The sequence below is a fragment of the Paracoccidioides lutzii genome, assembly GCF_000150705.2.
Source record: "Paracoccidioides lutzii Pb01 unplaced genomic scaffold supercont2.13, whole genome shotgun sequence".
Classification (NCBI taxonomy): Eukaryota; Fungi; Ascomycota; class Eurotiomycetes; order Onygenales; family Ajellomycetaceae; genus Paracoccidioides; species Paracoccidioides lutzii.
Window position 1 is genome coordinate 231249 of NW_015440959.1, and position 26476 is coordinate 257724.

Consider the following 26476-nt stretch of genomic DNA (forward strand, 5'->3'; position numbering starts at 1 on the left):
GAACTATCCGATGGTTCGAAGGGTCTCGGTGAAAATCAATGCTGGGTGGCTCAGTGGTTGAAGGGACCGGGACTGGCGGAAGGGCCATCCATTTTCAGGCTTGATGAATCACGGGTCTTTTAAAGTTCTTCGGTTTTTAATATCTCAGACTGCTCTCAAACTGCTACGTACATAGTTTATCAACCATAGTACCACTGAAACATCCAACGAAACTGTTACTTCATGTATCATTATTATACCCTGATCGTTCGCGCTCAACTTGAGTAATGCGTGGATAGATAGGGAGCAACATACTCTGGACAGTTAGATATATACTCAAGAGCTTAACAAACCCTGGAACAATCCTTTGTGTCTACGCGTCAGATATCAAGCGAGACAATTTATGATGCAAATATTTCCTTCTCGAATCTCAAGTGGGGTAGTATTCTGGATCGCTATTATCAGAGGCTTCTTATTGGGGGGTTGAAGGTGTCCCACACAAGTCACAAGTCAGCGTCTATCATACACTCCATTGGAGGATTGTACACGGGTAGAAGGGATTCTAGAAAAATAAAAATGGCGGGAACGGTAGCACTTTATTTCTGTTGGATATTCCCAGTTCGATGAAATTCGATTTTCCCATCATGTCGGACATTAGCAATGCTCTGTCCAGAGATTGAGGATTCTATGTCTTCCTTAGCCTTGGAAATAACCTCCTCTTTATGGGTTTGCGTCGCCGCCACTTTGCTAACGGCGTCTTGGGTGATGCCTGGAGGTGAGTCGGCGATTTCGTTGATTTGTTGCGTGGTAAGAACATCCGCAATCCTCGATGCACGGGATTGAACTAGAATCGTGACTGGACCGTCGAATTGCAAGAAAAACTAAGGGTGTCGGTTAGAACAATATACTTGTCCTCTGCGTGGTTGGGATGTATACTCACCCTATCACCCCATATGGTTCTGCGGGACCAAGTCCAAATTATGTGCCACAGATTCAATGAAACTCTCCATGTGTCCGTCTTTAACATATTTTTTATAAAATTTGACTTGGAGAGCCATTTCCCAAGTTCAATTCTGGGAACCTGGAATGGGAGCGTGGTAGATTTAAACTTGTAGGGGCGCGGAGGAGGAGCGGTGATTGTATACGCGACGACGTTGCTAGGGGGCTGTTTAGAACGGCGTGTAATCACAAACATATCGAATAGATATATACCTTGGGTGGGATATGAACTGTTCTTCAGCTTTCAATTCCACCGAATAAAGCTGACCATTGCCTACTAGAGCAAGTAATCCGCGACCAGTTACCTCCGAATTACCCCAATGCGTCAAGCTCTTCAAGGGTCAGTTCCAAATTCCATTCCGGGAAAAGGCAGGAAGTGATTGCACATACTAGCTGTGCATTGATTCTGGGCTTGATTCTCAATGTATGACCAGTCCAAGCCAGCAAGGCTTGTCGTTGTGCTACCATCCAGTCGACAGAGCCGTTCAACTCAATGACAGAAAATGTGGTTGTAGGGGAGCGAGTCGCTATCAAAGCGGTAATTGGACTTGCGGAGGAAATCTATAAAGACCGAAGAAGCAAGTCAATGAAAGTTGTTGTAATAGCTGATGCCATGTGGAACCTTACCTTCTGGTATAGGAACGGGATGCCAAGCAAAGGGTGACGAATTGGTTCTAGGATGCTTAGAGTCGAAACAACCTGAGATAAGAATATATCAGCACAAAGTCCATATTAAATGCCTCAAGCAATTCCTGTACATTATCCGCTTTCCCACTTAAACCAACTAGAGTTCCGCGCCGTGTGTATAGGTGTTGGGATGCGGAGAGAGTGACGGAGAGGAGGGAGTACGGAGCACCAAGAACTTCAAATCTGGCATCTTTTAAAAGTTATTAGCATTTTTAATAAGTCATCGGAAAGGAATTTGCCCCTGTACCGGGAGATGTAGCCGAAAGAGGAGTTCTTGATGCGGGAAGATAGCTGCCATTAACCAGTTGCGGATCGCTGGGCTGGAGCTGCTGGACATGTATCCATCTCCGGGCAATAGTGCAGTTGGAAGGGTGTCTCCATAACCCTTGTTTTAAGAGAGGTTGGGGGAGAGATCTCGTAATGGAATGACCCATGGCCTCCATCTGAGGGCGTTCGATGGCTGTAAGGAAAGATGGCTACATACAGATTGATCCCTTCTCGCTGCAAGTGATGCTGCGTTCTCCACGAAAGTGGCGTGGGAGCAAACAGAACAAACAAGCTTCTTCCACTTTTCGGTGGAATCAGCTGAAGTCAGCAACGCAACTCAACTCATCGTGTTGAATTCAAACCCAGACCCTGGCAGTGAATGTTTCTTGGACATGTTTCCTCTTGGTATACGGGTGCAGTGACCTGGTAAGGTAAAGGCCTACCTGAGGCGCAATCGCTGTTGCTAACCAGTGACTCTGCTTTTTAGCCCCTTACAAAGACAGTGTTGAATATATCACCCTCGGCGTATTATAAGTCCAAGATGATATCCCAGTAACTAGCGATAATCGAGGGCATATAAGAATTTCCAGACATACCCCCACCAACAATCAGAATGCTTCTCTGGGCGGTACCAGTGCGTCGCGGCGGCGCGCCGTCAAGATGCTACCACGCATTATTCAGTCTTTCACAGCCCGCCCGTTTTACATGTCCGAATATTAGAGGGCAAATGCGCACATTTGGTTCAAGAGGTAATACCTCAAAGAAAGATAACGCTCAAGACCCTTTGTCGAAAAAAAATCCCCATCCGTTTCCCGAACCTTCCTCTCAGATTTCCAAGGGTACAGACCACACAGTAATTCAGAAAGATATGAAAGGCGTACCTGAATCGAAAACGACGAGAACCTCAGACATTCTCAATGATACTATCGTTAACACAAAGGAACAGAGAAAAGCAGACTGGGCAATTATGAGGGAGATGGCCAAGTACCTATGGCCTAAGGTAAGAATCATCGTTCTGATATTTACGAATTTTGCGTTTACTAAAGGTATAATAGGACGATTTAGGCACCAAAGCTCGAGTTGGCGTAGCGTTGACTCTCTTAGTGGGAGGAAAGGTGAATTATATAGTTTCTTCTGGATATTCTCTACCTGGCTTATTCCTTTCTTAGATTCTTAATGTTGAAGTCCCTTTCTACTTCAAAAGTATTGTCGACTCAATGAATATCGACTTTGCAGCCGTTGGGGGCACAGCATGGACGGTTGCAGGGTCAATGCTTATCGCTTGTACGTGGGACACGAATCTTCTTGGAAAATGCGAAAGATAATTTAACAAGTTACGACAGATGGTGCATCCAGAATTGGAGCAACGCTGTTCCAAGAGCTCCGGAATGCCGTCTTTGCAAGTGTTGCGCAGAAGGCTATCAGACGGGTTGCCCGGAATGTATTTGATCATCTCCTTCGGCTGGATCTGAACTTCCATTTGACCCGCCAAACTGGCGGTCTCACTCGTGCCATTGACAGAGGTACAAAAGGAATAAGCTTCCTTCTTACCTCAATGGTGTTCCATATCTTCCCGACAGCGCTAGAGATATCTCTAGTTTGTGGCATCTTGGTAGGTTGACTCGTTGCAATATAGCATCCTGAAAACTCCATTCTAAGTTATCTGTTTTGCAAGACCTATCAATATGGACCGAAATTTGCTGCCATTACCTCTTTGACTATGATTGCCTATACTGCGTTTACGATTACAACAACTGCTTGGCGGACGAAATTCCGGAAAAAGGCTAATGCAGCCGATAATCAAGCCGCTACCATAGCGGTCGACTCATTAATCAACTATGAGGCCGTAAAACATTTTAACAACGAAAAGTTCGAGGTTTCGAGATACGACCAGGCATTAAAAGGATATGAAGATGCCTCAATAAAAGTCTCCACGTCTCTGGCCTTTCTCAACTCGGGCCAGAGTGTTATATTTTCTGGTGCGCTCGCGGGAATGATGTACTTAGCTGCGACCGGAGTTGCTGGTGGACAACTGACGGTAGGGGACTTGGTCATGGTTAACCAGCTCGTTTTCCAGCTATCGGTACCGTTGAATTTCCTGGGGTCTGTGTACAGAGAACTGAGACAGTCCTTGCTAGACATGGAAACCCTTTTTAATCTTCAAAGGGTCAACATTAACGTTAAGGAAAAGGCCGATAACAAACCACTTGAGCTCACTCGCGGTGGAGAGATTAGATTTGAAAACGTAACTTTCGCTTACCATCCCGACCGTGCAGTTCTGAAGGGGGTCAGCTTCACAATCCCGCCCGGCCAAAAATTCGCCATCGTTGGTCCCAGCGGGTGCGGAAAGTCAACAATATTGCGGCTCTTGTTCCGGTTCTATGACGTCCAAGAGGGCAGGATTTTGATCGACGGCCAGGATATTCGTGACGTCTCCCTAGATAGTTTAAGGAGAGCTATCGGGGTAGTTCCGCAAGACACGCCTCTTTTCAACAACACCATCGAACACAACCTCCGGTATGGTAGGATAGATGCAGCTGAAGAGGAAGTCCGAAATGCTGCACGACGAGCACACTTCCATGAGCTCGTTGAGTGCCTTCCTGAAGGCTACAACACACCAGTGGGTGAACGTGGAATGATGATATCAGGAGGCGAAAAGCAGCGCCTGGCAGTTGCGCGTCTGCTCCTCAAAGATCCGCCTCTTCTATTTTTCGATGAAGCGGTGAGTGTTTTTACTCATCTGTCGTTTGAGCATTCTTGCTGGTCGCTGGCCTGATAAACTAAACTTTGTGATGAACGAAAATAGACTTCCGCTCTGGACACATATACTGAGCAAGCGTTGCTCCAAAACATCAATAGTATTCTGAAGGACAAGGGAAGAACGAGCGTGTTTGTAGCACATCGCCTGCGTACCATATATGATAGTGATCAAATCCTCGTGTTGAAAGATGGCAAGGTTGCTGAGAGCGGAACACATGGTGAGCTGCTAAGCATGAATGGGGTTTATGCGGAATTATGGAAAGGTATGTCATCTCATATGAAGATTGATTGCATTTATTCCCCGTTTTGTTTTGCTTCATCTCCGCACTCTTTCTGCTGGATACGACACAAAACCATTGCTGACCAATCTTAACAAAATACAGCACAGGAGAGGTCTCTAGCACAAGATATCGACATTGAAATTGAGGAGATTGAAGCAGCACTTGAGGAACCAGGAGACGTGGAGGCTATGAAAGATCCTAATCAATCATCGCCGCAACCTTCGTCGTAAATGAGAAGGGGAGGCAAATATATACGCAAACGACATCTGTGGAACGCATATCCAAGGGGGTGGTCTTCCCCCCCCCTGGTCCCTGAATGTCAACTCTGGATAGTTGGAGCAGTCCAATGTACGTATGCACTGTACGATAACTACGTGCTCATTAGACACATGCACTCATATCTAACAAGTAAAGAAGTGCTTTCACGTAGTTTCAGATCCTTCATATTCAGACTAACCTTCGACCAACACCAGAAAACCGCATCTTACCCTGCTGCTTGGCCCGTAGGTGTTCTTAGGGGTCTGCATATTGGTTTTTTCGGCCCGAAGAAATCCAACAATAAACAAGAAAATGGACTGCTCTTGCAGAGATCACACTTCCCTTTTTATTTTTATTTTTATTTTTTTTTTTTCCTTTTCTTATTTTTTTTCCTTTTCTTATTTTTTATTTTTTATTTTTTTTCTTCTTTCTCTTTTTGGCATACATATTTCATTGACCAAGATCCCACGTGCATTAATCAATACATGGGCCCATGGGCTGTGAGAACTTGTGGGGTGAGGTTATTATGTCGTCAGGATAAAGAGTGGGCGAGGATACCTAACATATATTCTGTTGTCGTTGAATGGGGATTGCAGCAGACAGACGGAGGCCTGCAGTTCATTTCCCTGGAAACCAGGCGGTTGAAGTGGGCTTGGGCTAAAACATTAGCGCTCCAGATGTTGGGGTTTACCCCTGGATTAATTAAGCAAGTTAATTAAAAGGCTTGAGTCCGAGTTTTATTCCGTGGATATCTGTCTGAATTGCGCCTGTTGCTTCAGACGTTGAGGCTTCAGTTTGCCAATGGCAAAAGCCCCAAGGGTAATTTTGTATGTATGTACAGTAGTAGATCAATGTAGATGCCCTCTCTGTCAACTGCTCAAGCACGCATTTTGTTCCACATAGTTAACTGCGTGAACAAGACAATATCAAACCACCTTCTGGGAGAAAACAGGCACGCCTCGGGTCCCCACCAGCGAAGTCTCTGTAGAACTGGGATTGGGCGCTAACTAGTCAGTGTGCTGTGGACTGACGAGAGAGCCCAATTGGCCCAAGGATGCAACAACTGAACTGCGCGTGATTGTCAGTGGTTGGAATCGCTAACCTCTTCGTCGTATCTTCGCTTCGGTGGGCTTTTTGGATCCGGTTGGTTCGCCTGTTGTTTTTCGTCTCGATATTTTCCTTCCCATTTCCCTCCTCTTCCCCCAGTTATTTCTTATCTGCTCCGTCAGCGATAGCAGGATTTAGGAGTGTCATTATCCCGTCATCCCATACACTCATTCCTCTTCACTCACTTTCGCTCTCCTGTTGGTCGCCAATGGATCTGTGAGACCAAAACCACATATATTTCTTCTCCAACCAAGCCACACCTTGCCGTTCGTTAATCGTTCACATCCCCCGCCATCCAAACAGGTTCGTGCCACCTCCGATTTTCTCTCTGCTTTCAATAGTTAACGACGACGGTTGCATCTGCCGTACGTTTCTAATGGAGCCAGAACTACGTTGTATTCTTTAATTATTTGACTTCTGTCAGACATGGAGCTCCCCAGCTGATTATGAGCTTGGATGGAGCAGGTCAATTTATACACATATAGCCAATATTTAACACCATGCTCATTAAAACCAATTAAAGCCGACTTTGGATCTCCAGTTCTTCACTTTGGCAAGGCTCTACTATTTTTACCGCATTCCTTGAGCTGGGGAGATTTTTAAGAGGCGGTTTCGGTTGTTATCAGCGTCCCGATTAACCTCGAAGCTACCGGAAAATCGCGAAACATCATAAAAATCGAAGGATCTCCGGTCTTTGTCCGAGAACAGGTGGCAACCTCCTGCTGGCTAATTCTTATATCGTTGTTATAACATCAGACAACGATTATAGTTTAATCCCCTTGCTATTAAGAGCCCGAATACACCTTTGAACATCAAGTGGAAATTCTACACCGCGAAAAGCAACGGAACTGTTGAATTCATTCAACCCCAGCCACAGCAGTGATAAATATAGATCAGCCAGGCTGGGACGATTGAAGACACTTTTGGTGTTAATGAGATACGCGGAAAGATCCACTTGAAAGCAACATCACATACATCTTTTTTTCATTCACACAATGGGTATCATTGAGAAATTACAAGCAAGTACGTGTGATTCTTCCCTCCCCTCTCCAAAATTCCAATCCTATATAGGCATCACAGAACGGAGCCTTCACGTCCTCCCTTTTGCCCCCCCCCTTCCTTGTGACATCACTGTCGGCCATTTGCCCGCCATGCTAACTCACCATTTTTAGAACTGGAGCTCTACCGACTCGAACAACGGTATGCTAGACGCAAGAATCGCAGCACCTTCACCACAGGGGCCCAATACGTCAACGGTGAATATATTTACGCAAACAATACCGGCAGCGCATATTCGTCGACCGCAACGTCGGGCCCAACGGTAGTCAAACATTCGACGGGGACTTCATGGCGGCCGTCGGGGACCTGGCCTGGATATGGAACAAAGCATCGTCGATATGTGTGATGCAGGTTGTTTTATATCGCGATATTGAAACATGAACGACAAGAAGGGAAGAAAACTAAAAGATTACATTCTCTTTACAAAAACACAGACAAATACCAAAATATCTGCATGTCTCTTCGAGCAGGTGCAGCATCGAGAGAAAAAGGGTTACCTTGCACCTATTTCACCCCGCCCCAAGGAAAAAAGCATCCCTAATGAATCTCATTTCGTTTAGCAACGTCATTTCAATTTCTTTGTGAGGAGTTTCTTCGTCAAATAGGAGGTCCCTCGGTGTTTACACATATCCCATAAGTGCCCGCGCTCACGTCTGCCCCTGGGATCGACATCAAAAGCATCGAAATCTTGCTTTTGATATCTCGACGCTTAAAATGGGCCGCACACATCTATTTCGTGACCTCTTCTTATCCCCCACCCTCTTCCATCTTCCATTGAACCACACTGTTATCCATCATAATTGGCATTTGGCATCAATCGTCCTCCTCATGTATAGTTCTAAGCACATCCTTTACAACTATACGATTTGCAACTGAGTTTCCTCTGTTCTTTAGTATTGTATTTATTAAATGTTTCTAGTTTCTTTCTCTCGTTATAGGAATCAGATTTATCATAAAATTATTATTGAAAAGCTAAGCACGGTAATCTGTAGGTGCGAGAAGTAGCATCAGACAAAGCAAAGCAAATATTTTCTTTTTAGTCGGATCTATTGGAGTCATGGTGGGTTTTGATTCGTGGCATACTAAATACGGTGAAGCTCATTTGGAACTTCGGAACATATCGGTACCGGATATGACACCGATTTCTACAGAGTTTGAACACAGGGTCATCTTCCCCTCCATCAATCCAACGTTAGTACATCCTTTGGATTTTGGGGTTTTGACAGTTTTAACCAAATCGTACAGTTTATAGCTTTCATGTACCGGCAAACGAGGAAATATCGTAAAACAGAAGGGGGACGGTGGATGGAATGGAGACTCATTTGACCAATGTTAACAGATATCTGGGTGTGGAACATAAATATATTGCTTGCCTGCCTTCCATTCATGCCGCATTATAGCATTGAAAAGTGAACAACGGGTTAAATGAAAACAGGAAAAAGACAGCTCAAGATACGACGAGGAATACGTAGGCCGGATAGAAATTTATGTTAAAAAGGGAAATACATGCTATGGCAATAGCTGGAAAGAAAACAGAACAAACCCGTATTTAACCCCCATAATCTTCCATCATTATTATAATCAATACAATCAATCACCCTATATCTAGGGTTCATCGTTTCGTTTTCCTTTGTCCGATCCCGCTTAATCGACCAAAGTTTCCAAGCGTGGATCTCGTCTTGGGTGACTTCTGCGCTCCGCCGGCACCAGAGTCATGCATCGCAAAGCTCTGTCGTGTCGAATGGGCGATTCCACCACCAGTTCCTCCAGTGCCTGCAGCCCCTAAACGATGGGAATCTGCAGCAGCTCTCTCCCTGCCGCCATTTTGACCTGCTGCAGTAGCTGCCGCAACTGCCGCAGCAATTGATGAGTGGGGAGCGTTATCTCCGCCAGAGACTAGTTGCCGAGATGACGTTCGCCCTGAACGTCTGGACCTTTCCTGCACGAATTTGAACTTTTCAAGCAGATCGCCCCATCGAATATCTTCGCGGGATTTCAATCTGCCTCCTGGTCGTTCGTAGGACGAAGGAATCCCTGGAGCGTTTGCAGGACTTGTGGATGGTTAGAGGCTGATGTGATACACAGAATGCAAGAAGTTAAAGGAGATATCTAGACTTTAGCAAACATACCCTCGAGCAGCTGGGTGTAGTAGCCCAATATTGCTCACGCTGTTAAGGCGGTTCTTGAGCGCAGCAAACGCGGAGCTTTGGGGAAGCAACATAAGGACGCCATAAAGACATTTATACAGGTAAGGATATCTCTCCGGTTCAAGAAGCTGGAGGCGGAGGTCTACGATTGAAGGCGGTCAGTTCGTGTGCGGACTTCCTGATACGAATATAACCGTTGAGATAAAGCACTAACAGGTGAAAACTGGCGATTCTAGTAACTGAACAAGCTTGTCGATTTGGATCAACATATTGACAGTCATTTCTAACTCCGCGCTGCATGATATTCGATCAGATTTATGATAACCACATGGGAATGGAGTAGAGGGGAACTTACAAAATTTGCAGAAGATTATATGCTTGTTCGTATGCTTGGGCCAGGAGGCACAGAGAAAAGGTAGCAACGGCATTGTGACACCATGATCTAAACAAGGCTACGAAAAACATTTGACCATCCTAACACCACATCAGTAAAAACATAGAAGTTTTTGGGGAGATAATGTTTACCTTAGATTCAAGGTTTCTCAATCTCTTTCTCATATCTGCAAGTTCAGGAGCAGTAATGAGGTTATTATTCAAATTTTGCACCATAATACTAGCAAATTCAATGTCCTACATGTACAGTCAGTCCACATTTTATCAGAAACCAGCGAAAACGTAAGACATAACTTACCTCCTCCTTTTCAAGACAATCCGCCAACGTTCTATAAATCCGTTCTGGGCTTAGATTAACACAGAGCTGTCTGATAATAAGGTTGCCACGTATTTCGAGAAGTTTTCGGTCGGTGGAAAAGAGCTGAAGTAAGTTCACCATAAACGACGTGAAATAGCTATCTTCGCTATTTCTCGAGATCTGAGAGAGAAGTTGGAGATCTCGCGTAACAACCGCTTCAGATGGATCCGACAGAGTCTTAAGCAGAGCAGGAAACGTTCCGTCGTGGAACGCAAGAACTTTCCTCGGCGCCTTTCTGTGAAGCATAATAAGCCAAGCCAACGATGCAACTCTTGTAGCCTCGTTCTCGTTGAGAAACTGGAGAGTTAACGCATTGACAGCTGCGGCATAATCTAAGTCTGGAGAAGGCATTGGTGTTGCATCTCCATTGCTTCGTGGAGCCAATGCTGCCCTAGGTATCGGAGGAGATGGAAGTGGCTTTATAGCGTTGGCATCATTAGAGACAGAGTGCGGTTTTCCAGTAGGAGTTGATGACCTTCGGCCATCCGCCTCCTTAACTGGTGCGGCAGGCAACCTCGAGGGTGGAGCTAACTGAGTTTCATCAATGCCACTATCATCGGTGAGGGAGACGATGTATTGCATGAGTGACGTATTAACTCGATTTGCAGCCTCGCGAACTTGATTTGAACCACTCGAAAGCGCGGGTAGCACTTTTGAAAGAAGCCGCGGGACATACTGAAGTATGTCCTCTGGGCTTATTTCAAAAAAGCTATCTATCCATCGCAGCGCCGTTAACTGGATTTCCTCCTCTGCATTGCTGTTAGCAGATAGTGTACGAAAACACTATATTATATGTGTGATATATCGCGTATAAAATGATATCGTACCAAAGGATGTGTCCACAAAGCCAACTAGGATCTCTAGAATCTTAGGATGATCTACATGAACATCCTGCCCAGGAACGTAATCCCCGTAAACATTGACATCTTCATCGTTAACAGCCCCAGGATCGGAATCCGCAATAGCATTGTCACTGACGTCCTTGGCATCACTCGTACTAGAGCTAACACTCATACTATAGTTTGTAGAAGATTGTTTATTGTTCCCACTTTCCTGGTCACGACGGCTGTATGCGATTCCCCTTTTTATACAAGCAATCTTCTTAATCTCACTAAGAAACGTTTCCAGAGCACCTTGAGTTATGGTATGAACATCCCTATTAGGGTCACTGAGAAACCTGAACAAGCCTCCTAAAAAGGCGGGCAAATAATGCACAAGCTCCAAATCGGGTATCGTATCCAACAGCGTTAACCATGAAACTAGAAAGGTGCGTGTGAATGGATTGATGACATGTATGCGCTCCTTGAGGAGAGGGATAAAATTTGCAAGCGAAAACGCTGTAGGCGGATTTGGGATTTCCTCCGACTCATCAACCCCATCTATCCCCGATTCACTATGAGCTTTCTTGGGTGCTTGTAAAATGGAGACGTATGAGGCTGCCGATTCAGAAACTATGTCTTTCACGAGCCGATCGAGGAGTTCTGCTCCGTTCTTCACTGACAGTTCCGAGTCAGAAGCAAGCTGGTAACAGGAAAACTATATTAGCGCTTGAACATTCAAATTTTTGCATGCCATGATTTATTTCAAGCCTACCTTGCACAATGCATCGAAAATATCATTGAAAAATAGTAGCAGTTCTCCCTTGGCTACCTTCGCAATGTTATACATGCTTTCGCATGCGTAGTAACGAACGCGTGCATCTTGATCTGTAAAACAGGCAAGGACGGGAGGAACGATTTCGTAGAGAAAGGGAGCAACTTCATCCTGCAGATATAATTCTGAGTTTTCATGCCATTTCGAAAATAGAAGCACCCATCGTTCACACAACTCACCGTACCAAGCGCTATCGAGGCCGCCGCTAGACCAATTAATCCGCCGTTTCTTGTGTGAGGTTGGTGGACGGCATATGCATATTCGTGACACAGCTGGTCCACGATGTTTTTTATCTTGCTAGGTTCACCTTTCGCAAGAGAATCACGGATAGTTTTTTCGAGTCTAGCATTCGACAAATGACCATAAATTAGCTGTGGGGTTTTCGGGCGGAAAAGCAAAAGGCCGGGATTGAGAAGCTCACTCCAAAGCACCTTGTTTCCGTTTATCGTATAGCTTGTCGCTCAGCAGTCTTTGAACAGATGGATCCATAACGGATACTGTAGCAGGGAGCCAGGCAGCCTTTTGAATAGAGAAATGGGATCAGGCTCGGGCAGGAATCATGTCGGTGGAGTAGCAGCGAAACCGTGATGAAACCAAGCAAGCTTCACTTTTATTGATTTCAGGCACAGGTCAAAGCGTAGGGGTATCCAGTCTCGTTAGCATTATACCCGTAAAGAAATCATGCTCCATGAAGGCACAGCCAAGGACACCTTTGTGGCATATATTCGTGGAGGAAGCAAAAGTTGACGGGCAGGCTGATATATCCAACGTTTGAATGTTCACGGTTGGAATCTATTCAACGGCCCGTGACGTACCATGAAGTGCTGCTCCCAGATACGCTAAGCCTAATACAGTGCAATAGCTTGGCGCACCGAAATAATCCTCAAGTAGGGCCCTTCATTAAAGCAGGGAACATATGTGACTTTCAACTTTGGAACATCTCTTAATTATCTGAGCAGCTCATGTAGATAGAGACAACTCAACGGACTCTATTTAACATCTAGGCTAGTTCTACTGTGGTACAGTTTTCAAAAATATATGCAAAGCTGATAATCTGAACCCCAAACTCCTGAAAACAGAAAGAAGAAATAGGATTATGCTCAATGGCTGATATACTGGAATACGGCCGTCACATCGCGCTCAGAGGCTTCCTGTCTTAATAGCAAATCTTGGATTTTGCCCAGGGGTCCTTTCTCCCCGGTATTGACGAAATGATTCCACGAGCTCGTGTCTCCATACAACATGGCAGGCGCTTTTATATGTTGGGTTCCATCGGGTCCACATCGCTTGCACTTGAACGTGTCATGCGTATCGCTACGGGTCACCGGTTTGAACTGGAATAGTTCTCGAAGGGAATCAAGACTGAAATGGCGTTCGACATCCTCCGCAGAGTCAACGACGCACGAAGACAATGATTGCTTGTGAGATTGTCTCTGGAATATCTTTTCCTCGATGGTACCCGTTGCGATGAATCGGTAAACGAAACAGTCCTTCTTCTGTCCATCACGCCACACTCGAGCGAGGGCCTGTTGATCTGCGGCCGGGTTCCAGTCAGGATCGAACAAGACCAGGCGATTGGCCCCAATTAAATTGATGCCGCACCCGCCTGCCTTACTACTTAGCAAAAAGACAAATTCCTCCCCTTCAGGGTCGTTAAATTTATCAACCAACTTTTGTCTTTTGGTCACATTCATTGAGCCATCCAATCGCAAACATCCATATTGACGTGACCGGCAGAGTCGTTCAAAAAGATCAAGAGTTTGCGTGTAATTACTGATCAAAACAATCTTGTCATTGGTGTCTTGTCGAATTCGAGCAAGCATGCGATCCAAGACCATCATTTTACCAGAATACCAAGATCTCACATCACGATCCCGCCCACGGGACTCTATAGGGATATAGTCCTCTGGGAAAAACTGCTCACATCCGGGAAGATCGGCGCCCAAGTTCAGGAGATCCGGGTGGTTGCAAAGTTTTTTCAAGATGCCAATAGCTTTTAGGGGCTGACTTCCTTTACCTCGAAGTAAACTCTTGATATCAGGGCTTTGAATAAAATAATTATACAAGTCTGTTTGAAACGGAGCCAACCCGCAAAACACCACATGCTCGTACTTGACAGGCAAATACTTGGACAGAATGTCGTTGGTCCGTCGAATAATGAATTTGTTGACAATGGCCAAAAGTTCGGCGACGGTTTCATCGCCCTTCTTCCGATCCTCATCCGTTCCATCAGCATCTCGACCACGGAGGATTGGCATTTCAAATTTTTTATGAAATTCGCTTCGGGTGCCAAGAATGTTGGGATTGGCAAAATTCAACAGAGAGAAATATTCAGACAAGTCGTTCTGAATTGGAGTTCCGGAGAGGATCACTCGACGGTCGACATTTAAGCTATTTAGAGCAGTAAACGTTTGACTGTCACCATTTTTGAGTCGGTGACCTTCATCACATAAGAGTAATCCAATTTGGGTGTCTTTAATTTCATCAACATTCAGTCTCAGTGTTTCATAAGAAACGATCAGCACTGGTCGGACAACTGCTCGTCCGGATGAAATAGCCCATTGTCGGAGTTGGGATGTAAGTTCCGCTTTAGTCGCTTTTCCATCAATAACGAAAGGGGTTACTGCGTCTTTACCCAACCATTTGACTGCAAAATGTCAGCGGAAGAGGCTACACATGTAGGATACCTCAACGTACCAAGTTCATTTGCCCAATTCTTCACGAGGGTCGATGGGCAGGCAATCACACACTTCTGAATGGTTGTTTTACCTGCCTCTGGGGATTGTTTAAGCAGAGTCCATAGCAAAGTGATACATTGGAGCTAATATGAAATGTCATTAGTAGGCATGTGTCATGAAGAAACCAACTGCTGTAGTCATACCGTTTTCCCCAATCCCATTTCATCTGCCATAATGCACCCATTTGCCTTCGGGTCAATCATGCCCGTTGTACAACGATAGAGAAACTTCGTAAATGTCAGTGCGCGGTCTTCATCCGAATCGAGAATTAAAATAACCGCCATACCTTCACTCCCTCCACTTGATGCGGACGTAATACTTTCGCAAGTCTAGGATCGATAACAACTGGAATCCTCGGGCGCGTTTCAACCTTCTTCTTGATCCCAAGGATATCCGCCAAACTCTTGTGCACCAAAGGCGCATCCAATTTAGGTATATCCGGATTTTCCGCTTGCTTCCCACCCTCCCCACCATCACGATCCGCAGGTTTATCATCAATCGTAGGATCGTAAAGCACAATTGCAAATTCTCCGCTAGGATCATGCAGCGGTTTAACGATGAACGTAGTTCCACTCCGCATCCCAAGGATGGGCGCTGGGCGATTCGGATTGTATGCACCGGAGTTTTTGTTCATCAGTGGGATCGAAAATCGCTGCTTGAATATCTGGTCTTTATCCTTGACTTTGAATGCAGGGAATCTATTTGCATCGCGGTTGGCGAGGGCCAAACGCTCTTCGTTTGTCCATGGCTTCTCTCTATCCTCTGCATTTCCGTCTGCTCCAGCATAATTAACCTTTCGTCTTTTTCGTGCCGGTTTATCAGAGGCGCGGGTGTGTAACGCTGTTCTAGGGCATTTGAACGGTTTGTTGAGCGAGTCAGCTGAAGGTTTCGGTACAATGGCGTCAGAAGTTTTCGGTCGGGGCCGATGCCTATTCGGGGGTTAGAAATGTGTACCATCAAAATCATTTTAAGTTAAATGGGAGGAATACATTGGACTATATAGCCTGAAGCCTGAAGTAAATGATAAAAGTCTGCCGTGAAGATTTTTCAACGTGGATGGAGTTATGAAAGCAACGTGACTTGGTGACTCGATATTGTAGGCAATCAATTCCTCTAGGGAACGCGTCCAATGTTTGAGTAATACTAGTTAACTACTAATAGTTAGCTAATTAGTTGGTTAGTTACTTCGTGTTTCGAACAAATCGCCAAATTGCCACGAAATCACATGACTTGGGAGTGAGTGAGGTCTTATGGATGAATAAGTATTCGCTGACTGGTGTCATCATGGCAATTTAAATGGGATTCCGTTTTATCAAGCACTCGAAGCCATTGTAGCATGGGCGGTATTTAATATTTTATTGCGCGTTGTCGTTGTATATGGAAATTTGGTTTGGCTTACGGCGGGAAGCTTTCCCCCTCTAAGTCACATGACCTTGTCCTGATGAATTCGACTCAAAACGCGAGACACCTTTCATGGACACAACAAGTACCTCGAAGGCCTCGAGGTAGGCAGGCCACGACTCCATGTCCAATGACTTCTGGGCCGGCTACCTCAGCGGAGCCATTGGCATCGTTATTGGGAATCCCCTTGACCTAGTCAAGACCCGTCTGCAGGCGGGGCAAACTGCTCTCGGATCACTTAGATCTCCGCAGGCTTTGAGCAGCCATTTTGATGCTTCATCTTCACTTGTTCGAGGTTCGATACTGCCAACCCATCCGCCAACAGTTGATACAAGTAAACTAATCGCATATATTCCCTAATTACAGGTGCAACGGCTCCCATACTCGGATACGGTGCCCTCAATGCTATCCTCTTCGTTGCCTACAATCGGACTTTGATGAATATTGCCTCGCATCCTGTACCCGATCCGACTGACCCCGTAGGCGTCCCTCTGTATCAGATATGGATTGCCGGTGCTGTGGGAGGGCTTGCCAGCTGGGTCATCTCCTCCCCAACGGAATTGGTAAAATGTCGTGCCCAGCTTGCTTCTCACCAATCGGTATCATCATGGACTGTGACGAAAGATATCTGGAGAAGGAGAAGGTTTAGGGGACTATACTGTGGGGGCGGTGTTACAAGTGTCCGAGACTCCTTGGGATATGGATTCTAGTATGAAAAGCAAAAGATATTACAATTTCCCTTCTGGCGGCCTTTCAAACCCATGTTGGGGATTATTAGTTCCTATCATCTGCTAAATCGAATATAGTTTCTGGTCCTACGAGTTATGCAAACGCCTCATGACAACTCCAGATGAAAGCTTCCAGCAAGCAGCGGTGAAGATCCTTTTATGTGGCGGAATTGCTGGCATTGTCACATGGGCATCTATATTCCCGCTGGATGTTATCAAGACACGTCTTCAGGCACAAGGGTCACCAGGGATGCTGCTCCCTGGGATCCCACCTGAAAGGCAAATGCTATTGCGGACTTCTACCTGTAGTGATGGACAGATATTGAGCACTTTTGGAATAGCGAAGCAAGCATATCGTACGGAAGGCCTTAAGGTATTTTATCGTGGATTAGGGGTGTGCAGTTTGCGAGCCTTTATAGTAAATGCTGTACAGGTATGTGATGATCATTTGCTCTTTGCTTTTTTGCAGTCCGGGAGCAGCCTGTGAGAGGTAAAATGCAGTACGCTAATGCTAATTAATTGCAGTGGGCGACGTACGAATGGATCATGAAGTTCCTCAACCGACCGCCAATGCATAGTTGATGGAATAAGGAAAGGAGATATTATTGCCTCATTTCGTGGAATAGTTTCTATGTAAATACTTTGATGATTTTTGCACATAAACACGGATCCAGAACATGTGTTTGGAATCAACTGAACAACGTTATTCGTCGGCATAGAAATAAATGTGAATTCGTGCGTATGACTTCCTCGGTCACAATTTCGTAGCAAAACCACACCACAATTGTGCGCTTTACAACATTTGGCAAAGTCCTAAGGGGGAACCAAACCAACCCTTCATCGAGAAATGACCCAAACTTGGCCGATGAGTGTAAAAACCGCCTCAATCTGTGAAAGATCCGAGCGCCTAATCCAAATACCGAATATCGCCAAATATATCGTAGAACCATTCATTCCAAGCTTTTATCATAACAATGGTGAAAATATTCATTCGACCATCTCCGCATCCACATTGTCCTCCTTCTTAGCATTCCCCTCCCGCGTCCAATTATCCGTCCCCAACCCAATAGCAGCTTCCGCAATCTTCTGCGAATGTGGTTCTTCCTTCAAGATACGGAGCCTAGCTCATTTCCGCATTCCATGCCTCTCCCGTTAGTTTAGTTCTTCTGTTCAACCCCCCCCCCCCCCCCCCCCCTCTCTCCCCCATCCTCAACATGTATCTCAATTATGCCCAAACAAAAAACATTTTAAACGCACCTCCGCTTGTGATTCTTCCCCCTCCGATGAGCCACCAGATTGTAATCACTCTCAAACCACTTCGCACACTCGACGCAGTAATGCCTGCCTAGACCCGGAAGGTCCTCTGCGGTTTTGGTTCGCTTGTATTGGGTAAGATGTTTGGAGGAGCCAATGTCTGCACAGACTTGGTCATAATCTCTGTATGTATAAGCGGGCTATGTCAGATTATTATTATTTTATTTATTTATTTATTTATTTATTTCATGCTCATGTGGTCAATGGATCTCGATTTTGATGGACTGTTATGGATTTTTTGTGGTATTTGATTGACGTACCTTGTCCGCCGTTTGGTTTTTATTCTTCTGGTAGCGCCCATGTTTAAGAAGCCTGGATCGTCAAGGCCGGTATTTATTGAAGCAGAAACAAGCAGTGAAAAGTTCACTGCAGCGTTTGACTGATGTATATCAAAATACTGACTCTTTGAATGATTTTTGTGTCTGATAGGCGGCTTTGGCTGATTCGATGCGCTATTCCTAATTGGTACCGGCTCGCTTAAACATTCCTCCGAGTGAAATAGGAACATCCACCAAGCTTAGTCATTGGATCGTCTTGCCAAAATTTCGTTATTGTGTGAACGATCGATGAACGTTTTTCCTCAGCCTCGGCATCTTGGCTCCTTATTCAAACATGAAACGCCAAAATTACACGCCTGCATAGGTAGGTACCCTGTTGGTAGAAATGAAATGAAGTGATTTGGTTTCGTCCTTGTCAACTCGCAAATTTTCAACAATTCCCACTCCTAGAAGGGTAGGTGTAGTGGTGAGCAGCTTGGATAAATGTACTATTCCGACGTTAGAGCGAAGAGAAGATTGAAACTTCTCTCACTCTCCCTTCGTCAGAATATCGTCATGCCGCATCGGATGGTAAATGTACAGCTGGTGATTGGTTGTGGCTGGCTTCTAGTATTCGCAGCCCGTAAACAGTCTTGCCTGGGTTTGATGAAAATTTTGCCAGCCGAGCCTGCGGACAGGAGGAGATGGGTAGCCAGTCACAGTGCTGGGATTTGCATTGCTGGTCTGCAGGTCACAAAAATTTTTTTTTTTTTTCACTTGCTGGTTGGCGCTCCACAAATCAGATTTGCTGCTGTGGGAGGTACATGGATCTAGCACGGATGGGTTCTCGTGGGGCGGTGGTGCTGTACCGTATGGTTTTGGTTCCTCTCAAGACTGGGTCGGTACACAGCCGAGAGCCGGAAGGGAAGGTCGTTGTGTCTTTTGTGTGACTGTGAACGCTACGAGGGGAGCCCCTGGGGGAAGAGTAGTGTAATATTACCAACGCCTAGTAATCGTAAAACTGCGTAACCGTACTAGTGCGGTACTGCCCTTCGCCGGTGCGGCTTTCTCTCGCAATATCGCGTAATGGGCAGCTTGGGGCTTGTTTTATCTTGCTTTAGATTTTCCTTCTCCTCTTCTCATCTTCCTTCTCTCCCTCATATTTGCCCCCTCCATCTTCTTAATCATTTTCTAATTCCCCTCATCTCACGGCCTTCGTCGAGTTGCTTGATTTTTCTCGACGTTGGATGTGCCTGCGTATAGCTCCATAGTTTAGTGTGCTCAGAGAGCAGCAACCACACAATGTTCGCGACCACTCGGTTTGCCCGCGTGGGTGCGCTGGTGAGTGATTTGTCCGCTGCAATTCTTGCTTGACTACATTTAGCATCTCACATATTCATTAGTTCTTCAGCGTAGCTAACGTATTCCCTGTTTAGGCATCCAAATCTCGTAACGTATGTGTTACCGGTTGTCCCAAGAAAACACTAAATAACGTCCCACGATTTGGGCCACTACACATAGGCTTGGACGTCGATTACTGACTCTTCTCCTCAAATAGCTTCTGGGTGCTCGGACACTGGCAACTGTCAGCGAGAATCCTCTCGACAAAAAGGTCGAGATGTGCAATTATGAGAAGGTGCGATTTTCCCGGCCAATATATCTAAATCGGGGAGCTTCGGGACAGCGGGTTTGGTCCCTTATCTGTGGGATTCACAATCGCTTACAATATTTCAACAGGGCAACTACATCAACTACAAGTATGGCATTTTCTTCATTCCTTTCTACAGGAGATTCATGCTATTTCACGGGAATGACTCACGAAAGTTAATAAATGTACTCTTTAAATGAATGTACCAATTAACTTTCGGTGGTCCCTGCACTCAATTGGGGAACATGGAGCTGCCGTGCACTGTGCAACAGACAGCTACTAACACGCCTTTACTCCCTATAGGAAGATGGCAGAGAACCTAGATATTGTCCGAAGCAGATTGAACCGCCCCTTAACGTACGCTGAAAAGATCATGTATTCTCACCTTGACGATCCTCATGAACAAGATATCCACCGCGGAAAATCATATCTCAAGCTGCGGCCAGACCGTGTGGCTTGTCAAGACGCCACTGCCCAGATGGCCATTCTTCAGTTTATGTCCGCTGGAATGCCCTCTGTTGCTACTCCTGCCAGTGTCCACTGCGACCACTTGATCGAGGCTCAGGTTGGTGGCGAGAAAGATCTTGCCAGAGCTAATGAGATCAACAAGGAAGTATACGACTTTCTTTCCACATCCTGCGCTAAATATAACATTGGATTCTGGAGACCCGGTTCCGGTATTATCCATCAAATTCTCCTCGAAAACTATGCTTTCCCCGGAGGTCTCATGATTGGAACTGACTCCCATACCCCCAACGGTGGTGGTCTTGGTATGGCTGCGATTGGTGTTGGCGGTGCTGACGCCGTCGACGTCATGGCTGGTCTCCCCTGGGAATTGAAAGCCCCAAAAGTCATTGGTGTGAGACTCTCTGGTGAATTGTCGGGATGGACCTCTCCCAAGGGTAAGGTGCCCCTTGTAAACGACCTTTTGCAGCGTCTTGAAACCTCTCACTAATGAATACGCTGTAGATATCATCTTGAAGGTCGCTGGAATCCTTACTGTCAAGGGTGGTACTGGTGCTATTATCGAGTACCACGGCCCTGGTGTCAACTCTCTCTCTTGCACTGGTATGGGCACCATCTGTAACATGGGTGCTGAAATCGGTGCTACCACTTCCGTCTTCCCCTTCAACGACCGCATGTACGACTACCTCAAGGCCACCAAACGCCAGGCCATTGGTGACTTTGCCAGATCTTATGCCCACAGCCTCCGCGAGGACGAGGGCGCTGAGTACGATCAATTGATCGAGATCAACTTGTCTGAACTTGAACCCCATATCAACGGCCCATTCACCCCCGATTTGGCAACCCCTATCTCCAAGTTCAAGGATGCTGTCAAGGAAAACGGCTGGCCAGAGGAGCTGAAGGTCGGCTTGATTGGTTCTTGCACCAACTCCTCCTATGAGGATATGTCCCGAGCCGCTTCTATCGCCCGGGATGCTCTGGACCACGGCATCAAGGCCAAGTCTCTCTTCACCGTTACCCCCGGTTCTGAGCAGATCCGCGCAACCATTGAGCGGGATGGTCAGCTGAAGACCCTTGAGGAATTTGGCGGTGTCATCCTTGCCAATGCTTGCGGTCCTTGCATTGGACAGTGGGATCGTCGGGATGTGAAGAAGGGCGAGGCTAACTCCATCGTCTCTTCCTACAACCGAAACTTCACTGGACGTAATGATGCCAACCCTGCTACCCACGCCTTCGTCACCTCTCCTGATCTCGTTGTCGCAATGACTATCGCCGGAACCCTGAACTTCAACCCCTTGACCGACACCCTCAAAGACAAGGATGGCAAGGAGTTCAAGCTCAAGGAGCCAACAGGTGCTGGACTACCAGCCAACGGATATGACCCAGGCCGTGACACCTACCAGGCCCCACCAAAGGACCGATCTTCGATTTCCGTTGCTGTCTCCCCCACTAGTGACCGTCTCCAGATCCTTAAAGCTTTTCAGCCATGGGATGGAAAGGATGCTATTGGAATCCCAATCTTGATCAAGGCTCAAGGCAAAACCACCACTGACCACATCTCCAGTAAGGCAAAGCCTTTCCCAGTTTTACTTTCTACGTCTCGCTTCTTGTCATACTAACAATTTCCGTATAGTGGCTGGGCCCTGGTTGAAATACCGTGGCCATCTCGACAACATCTCCAACAACATGTTGATTGGTGCCATTAACGCTGAGAACGGCGAGGCCAACAAGGTCAAGAACTTCAAGACCGGCGAATATGGCCCGGTCCCCGCAACTGCCCGTGATTACAAGGCCAGAGGAATCAAATGGGTCGTCATCGGTGACTGGAACTACGGCGAAGGAAGCTCCCGAGAACACGCTGCCCTCGAGCCCAGACATCTTGGCGGTCTCGCCATTATCACCAGAAGCTTTGCCCGTATCGTAAGTTTTCCTCGTCAAAAGCATACTCGTCAAGGGTAAAGCAATGCTGTACATGCTACTAACATCCCACTCCCCATTTCTTCCAGCACGAAACCAACTTGAAGAAGCAGGGTATGCTTCCTCTTACCTTCACTGACCCAGCCGACTACGACCGCATCCGGCCCGATGACACCGTTGACCTGATGTGCACCGAGCTCGCCGTTGGCAAGCCCATCACCCTCCGCGTCCACCCCAAGAACGGCAAGTCATTCGATATCTCCCTCTCCCACACCTTCAACGAGCCACAGCTCCAGTGGTTCAAGGATGGAAGCGCCCTGAACACCATGGCCAAGCAACGTGCGTCTTAGATTTGTTTCGGGCCAAGATTATCAGGGCGTACGAAGCAAAAGACTATTTTTATTTTTATTTTTTTTTTAAAAAAAAAATAAAAAGTAAAGGAGGTTTGAAGGACATACAGGTTGAAAGGAAAGTTTGGGGTGGTATCTTGTTTTCCTTTCGTAAATGTATGAATAATGTTCATATGTTTTGTGTCTTTCTGTAAAACGCATCGAAACGGATGACTCTAGGCATGTGGGGTGGATGTGGACCTTTGTGTGTGGGAGTGGTTGAACCGTTATGAGCAAAGAAGAAGATAAGCGCAAATTCAGGAACAAGGGGAGCATTTTCTCCGCCGCTGCGTGCACGATGGAGAGGTGTCGTAGGACACTCCTTTTTCACTCCTGCATCTGCATGCTGCCACGGACACCTAACTTGTGCTATCGATCGATGCAAGTTTGAATCGAGGGGACAATTTTGAGCGCCACGAGTGCCTCGAAAACGTGGGCGGTTGGGGGAAAAGTTTTTAAAGTTGGCGATTTGATAAACCCCTTTCTCTTTTTTTTCTTTTTCTTATCATTTTTCATCCTCCTTTTAAGAACTACCTCTTGCATGTATCAGCTGAACCCTTATTTCCCTAACGTTTTGAAGAGTGTGTTTTCCCTTGTCTCCTTTTGCTCGACGAAATTAAATCCACACCTTTCTCCACTTTCTTTTGTCATATGTGTGTATATATCTACGTAAATCAGCTACTGTATTCCCGTGTCTTTTTCATTGATTTTGCTCTTTCCACATGGTCTCTTTTCTCTCTCTCTCGAGCCTGTCAGCATATTGTTTTCAGGAAGCTGATATTAAACGAGAGGGAAGACCATTTATGATCACAAAAAAATAAAAGATCATCATTTCATCTATTACATTACAAATCACAAATTTGCGAATGGTCAAAATAAAAACCACCAAGCAAAAAGATTGATTCAAATTGTTCCATGATCTCCTGCCAAGCTCTCCCATTTGTTTTGCTTGCTTATTACTGATATAACTAACCGTGCCACCAAAATAGCCTCGGTCGAACGCAACTTCACCTAAATCCAGATGTGCCGAGGGCCGTTCTGTCTCCTCCTCCCGAGATACAATCCTCGAGTTGGAGGTTGAAAAACATTTAACTTTTCTTTTGCTCATTTCTTTTAGTTAGCTGATGGAGATGCATCGAATCCGAGAGAATGAACTTTGAAACCAAAGGGGTTGTGATTTCGGAATGTTGGGTTTCGGGATTGGGGAGCTTAAATGGATGGCGGCGGCCGGAAAAAGCCTCCTCGGTTGTTGGAGTGGGGAGATAACCATGTATTTGTTCTGTATGTGTACGATACATGTATCTAATACACCCGCGGTTGTTAGAAATTGCGGGGAGTTTAGTGACTCGGACGCCTAAAATGGCCTTCTGAAAGAGTTTAGAAGGTAAGTTACCGTATGATTCCCGATTTCTGAACATGAAATCGGGCATTGGTTGTATTGCAGAGACTTTTTTTATCTTGCTGGGCGGAAGTTCGAATCTCCCCGCCGGTTAACAGCAGGACAGTCTATCATCTCTCATTGTTTTCTCTTCACAAGAACTTGATTGTTTATCTACCGTTTCCTGTGAATGGAATTTACCATCCATCATACCTCCCTTTTATACAGAATCATTTGACCGAGCAAAACTCTAGACTAAAACTCGGCAAAAGGGGTACCAAGTCCTATACCTGTATTTCGGGGTTAAGGCTGAGGTTAGTAGCTGAGGTGGATATTGCTTGTGACTATAAACTCTATACACATACACCCCCTGTCGTGGTTCGAATTGAGGTTTTGGAAACCACTCTTTTGCCGCAGTCAGAGGGGCCGATTTACTCTGAGACTCTGCACTAGAAATTGGTTGTCTGTTCCAGAGGATACACACATACATTTAAAAAAAAAAAATAATAATAATAATAATAATAAAAAAATAAAAACCCAGTTCTGGGAAACGAGAATTTTGTCATTCTTCGACTAACTTCAATGCGACGCCTAGGCAGAAGACGGGTGAAATCCATTAGCAGCAAAAGGGGAGAAGGAGGGGGAGATGGCTGCACAACGCATTTCGCTGCCGGAGGTGGAGAGGTTGAGTGGATCAGTGATCAGGCTGTTGGCCGGGAATCCAGGGAAGGTATTTATTTTACATATCTTCAAAACTCCCCTGGAAATGATGCAGAAATTCTGATATTATGGATCTGAAAGAAGGGCTAACTCTATCCTTGCTTGCTATAGTTCACATTACAAGGTGAGAGATGGGTATTCTGATATCAAATCAGGAATCACGCCCTGTTCAAAGATGCCGAAAACGCTAACATGAACCCTCCCGATTTTCACCAAAACAAAGGGACAAACACCTATCTTATCGGCAAAGGCAGAGACCGTCTTCTGATAGACACAGGTGAAGGGCAACCCAGCTGGTCTGCCTCGCTAAGGGGGGTCCTGGAGGCCGAAAAGGCCACTGTGAAGCAAGCACTCCTGACGCACTGGCACCGAGATCATGTTGGAGGTGTCCTGGATTTGTTGGAGATTTGTCCCAATGCTAAAGTGTACAAATACGATGGGGAAGGGGATGAGTTGAATATTGTGGACGGCCAGGTTTTTACGGTGGAGGGTGCGACGCTGAGAACGATACATACTCCCGGTCATACAACGGACCATGTCACGTTTCTGTTGGAAGAGGAGAATGCATTGTTTACGGGTGATAGTGAGTCTTTTCCCGGTGCTCGACTACCAAACCCAGCCCTGTTCTGCTCTGCTGTGAAGAGTGTGATTTTTCTTCTATATATATGCTGATGTTTATCTTCTATTGCGTTTCTCATCCAGACGTCCTTGGTCATGGCACTGCAGTTTTCGAGGACCTTGCTGTGTACATTGCAACATTGGAGAAGATGCGTAACCTTGGTGCTAGCAGGGGATATCCTGGACATGGAGCTGTGATTGAAGACTGCAAAGCTAAGATTACTGAATACATTGAGCACCGACGGCAGAGGGAGGAAGAGATACTGCGAGTGTTGAGGTTTGGAAGTCTAGACAGCGGCAACCCAGGTACAGGAGGAGCATTGTATAAACCTCGTGCTATGTCGCCAGACGAGCTGGTTTCAGTTATTTATCCGGATATCGCAGATCAGTTACGCATGCACGCCTCGCATGGTCTGATCCAGGCATTGATGAAGCTGGAAAATGAGGGCAAGGTGACGTCGGATAGAATATCTGGGCGGTGGAAGGTTAGTGGTGGGAAAATATCTTTGTGATTTTTTTTTTTTTATCTTTTTGGCTCTTATTCTGTCAATTTAGATTAAATATATATATAATTACTTATCTCTTAGGCTTTTTAAATTCTGCCTATGTATCTGGTTGCATTGTTTTCCCTTCGAAATCGTCATTGTTTTTGAATTCGGCAATCTAGTGGCCATATTGAACTTTCAACTATGAGTTTTCACATAGATCCAGATTGGAATCTTGGTCCTGTGAATTCTCTCAGTCCAGATGGTAGCCAACTAAGTGACTAAATAATTGTGCCTCTGCTTTAAACCCGCACAATGTAACTATGAGAATCACATATAAAGATGCAAACATCAGTTTCTATAATGCCCTCATCAACATCTTAGATATAAGCTTATATAGATTCAGATAGACTAAATAACAAGAAATCTTATGATAACTAAAATTTCATTGTGTTTTTTTCAGATGAGAA

General features: G+C 45.7%; 9 protein-coding genes across 9 annotated transcripts; 5 read left to right on the plus strand and 4 right to left on the minus strand.

Moving 5' to 3' along the window:
• Positions 1-575: 575 nt before the first annotated feature.
• PAAG_05041 (hypothetical protein) lies at positions 576-2108 on the minus strand (the record flags this gene model as incomplete). Its single annotated transcript, XM_015845451.1, has 7 exons — positions 576-860; positions 920-1136; positions 1192-1310; positions 1369-1539; positions 1606-1677; positions 1737-1855; positions 1913-2108. 7 exons carry the CDS (start codon positions 2106-2108, stop codon positions 576-578), a joined length of 1179 nt encoding a protein of 392 aa, XP_015699677.1.
• A 437-nt stretch (positions 2109-2545) lies between these two features.
• Positions 2546-5203, plus strand: PAAG_05042 (iron-sulfur clusters transporter atm1; the record flags this gene model as incomplete). Its single annotated transcript, XM_015845452.1, has 7 exons — positions 2546-2932; positions 2988-3047; positions 3102-3216; positions 3276-3544; positions 3608-4654; positions 4739-4955; positions 5076-5203. 7 exons carry the CDS (start codon positions 2546-2548, stop codon positions 5201-5203), a joined length of 2223 nt encoding a protein of 740 aa, XP_015699678.1.
• A 2130-nt stretch (positions 5204-7333) lies between these two features.
• On the plus strand, positions 7334-7743 carry PAAG_05043 (hypothetical protein; the record flags this gene model as incomplete). Its single annotated transcript, XM_002792861.2, has 2 exons — positions 7334-7361; positions 7511-7743. 2 exons carry the CDS (start codon positions 7334-7336, stop codon positions 7741-7743), a joined length of 261 nt encoding a protein of 86 aa, XP_002792907.1.
• A 1266-nt stretch (positions 7744-9009) lies between these two features.
• On the minus strand, positions 9010-12437 carry PAAG_05044 (vacuole morphology and inheritance protein; the record flags this gene model as incomplete). The annotated part of the gene is made up of 10 exons (XM_015845453.1): positions 9010-9448; positions 9527-9686; positions 9759-9838; positions 9900-10018; positions 10070-10174; positions 10236-11044; positions 11123-11816; positions 11889-12059; positions 12128-12290; positions 12370-12437. 10 exons carry the CDS (start codon positions 12435-12437, stop codon positions 9010-9012), a joined length of 2808 nt encoding a protein of 935 aa, XP_015699679.1.
• Positions 12438-13048: 611 nt separating this feature from the next.
• Positions 13049-15969, minus strand: PAAG_05045 (SNF2 family N-terminal domain containing protein; the record flags this gene model as incomplete). The annotated part of the gene is made up of 5 exons (XM_015845454.1): positions 13049-14595; positions 14646-14769; positions 14830-14913; positions 14973-15615; positions 15872-15969. 5 exons carry the CDS (start codon positions 15967-15969, stop codon positions 13049-13051), a joined length of 2496 nt encoding a protein of 831 aa, XP_015699680.1.
• Positions 15970-16210: 241 nt separating this feature from the next.
• Positions 16211-17397, plus strand: PAAG_05046 (mitochondrial carnitine/acylcarnitine carrier protein; the record flags this gene model as incomplete). Its single annotated transcript, XM_015845455.1, has 4 exons — positions 16211-16382; positions 16454-16796; positions 16894-17248; positions 17341-17397. 4 exons carry the CDS (start codon positions 16211-16213, stop codon positions 17395-17397), a joined length of 927 nt encoding a protein of 308 aa, XP_015699681.1.
• Positions 17398-17802: 405 nt separating this feature from the next.
• On the minus strand, positions 17803-18430 carry PAAG_05047 (hypothetical protein; the record flags this gene model as incomplete). The annotated part of the gene is made up of 3 exons (XM_002792865.2): positions 17803-17935; positions 18073-18252; positions 18390-18430. 3 exons carry the CDS (start codon positions 18428-18430, stop codon positions 17803-17805), a joined length of 354 nt encoding a protein of 117 aa, XP_002792911.1.
• A 1258-nt stretch (positions 18431-19688) lies between these two features.
• On the plus strand, positions 19689-22766 carry PAAG_05048 (3-isopropylmalate dehydratase large subunit; the record flags this gene model as incomplete). Its single annotated transcript, XM_015845456.1, has 8 exons — positions 19689-19727; positions 19823-19840; positions 19945-20022; positions 20124-20143; positions 20338-20936; positions 21004-22062; positions 22133-22419; positions 22506-22766. 8 exons carry the CDS (start codon positions 19689-19691, stop codon positions 22764-22766), a joined length of 2361 nt encoding a protein of 786 aa, XP_015699682.1.
• A 1999-nt stretch (positions 22767-24765) lies between these two features.
• On the plus strand, positions 24766-26033 carry PAAG_05049 (metallo-beta-lactamase domain-containing protein; the record flags this gene model as incomplete). The annotated part of the gene is made up of 4 exons (XM_002792867.2): positions 24766-24913; positions 25015-25027; positions 25059-25486; positions 25606-26033. The coding sequence occupies 4 exons, from the start codon at positions 24766-24768 to the stop codon at positions 26031-26033; spliced, it is 1017 nt and encodes a 338-aa protein (XP_002792913.2).
• Between the last annotated feature and the right edge of the window lie 443 nt (positions 26034-26476).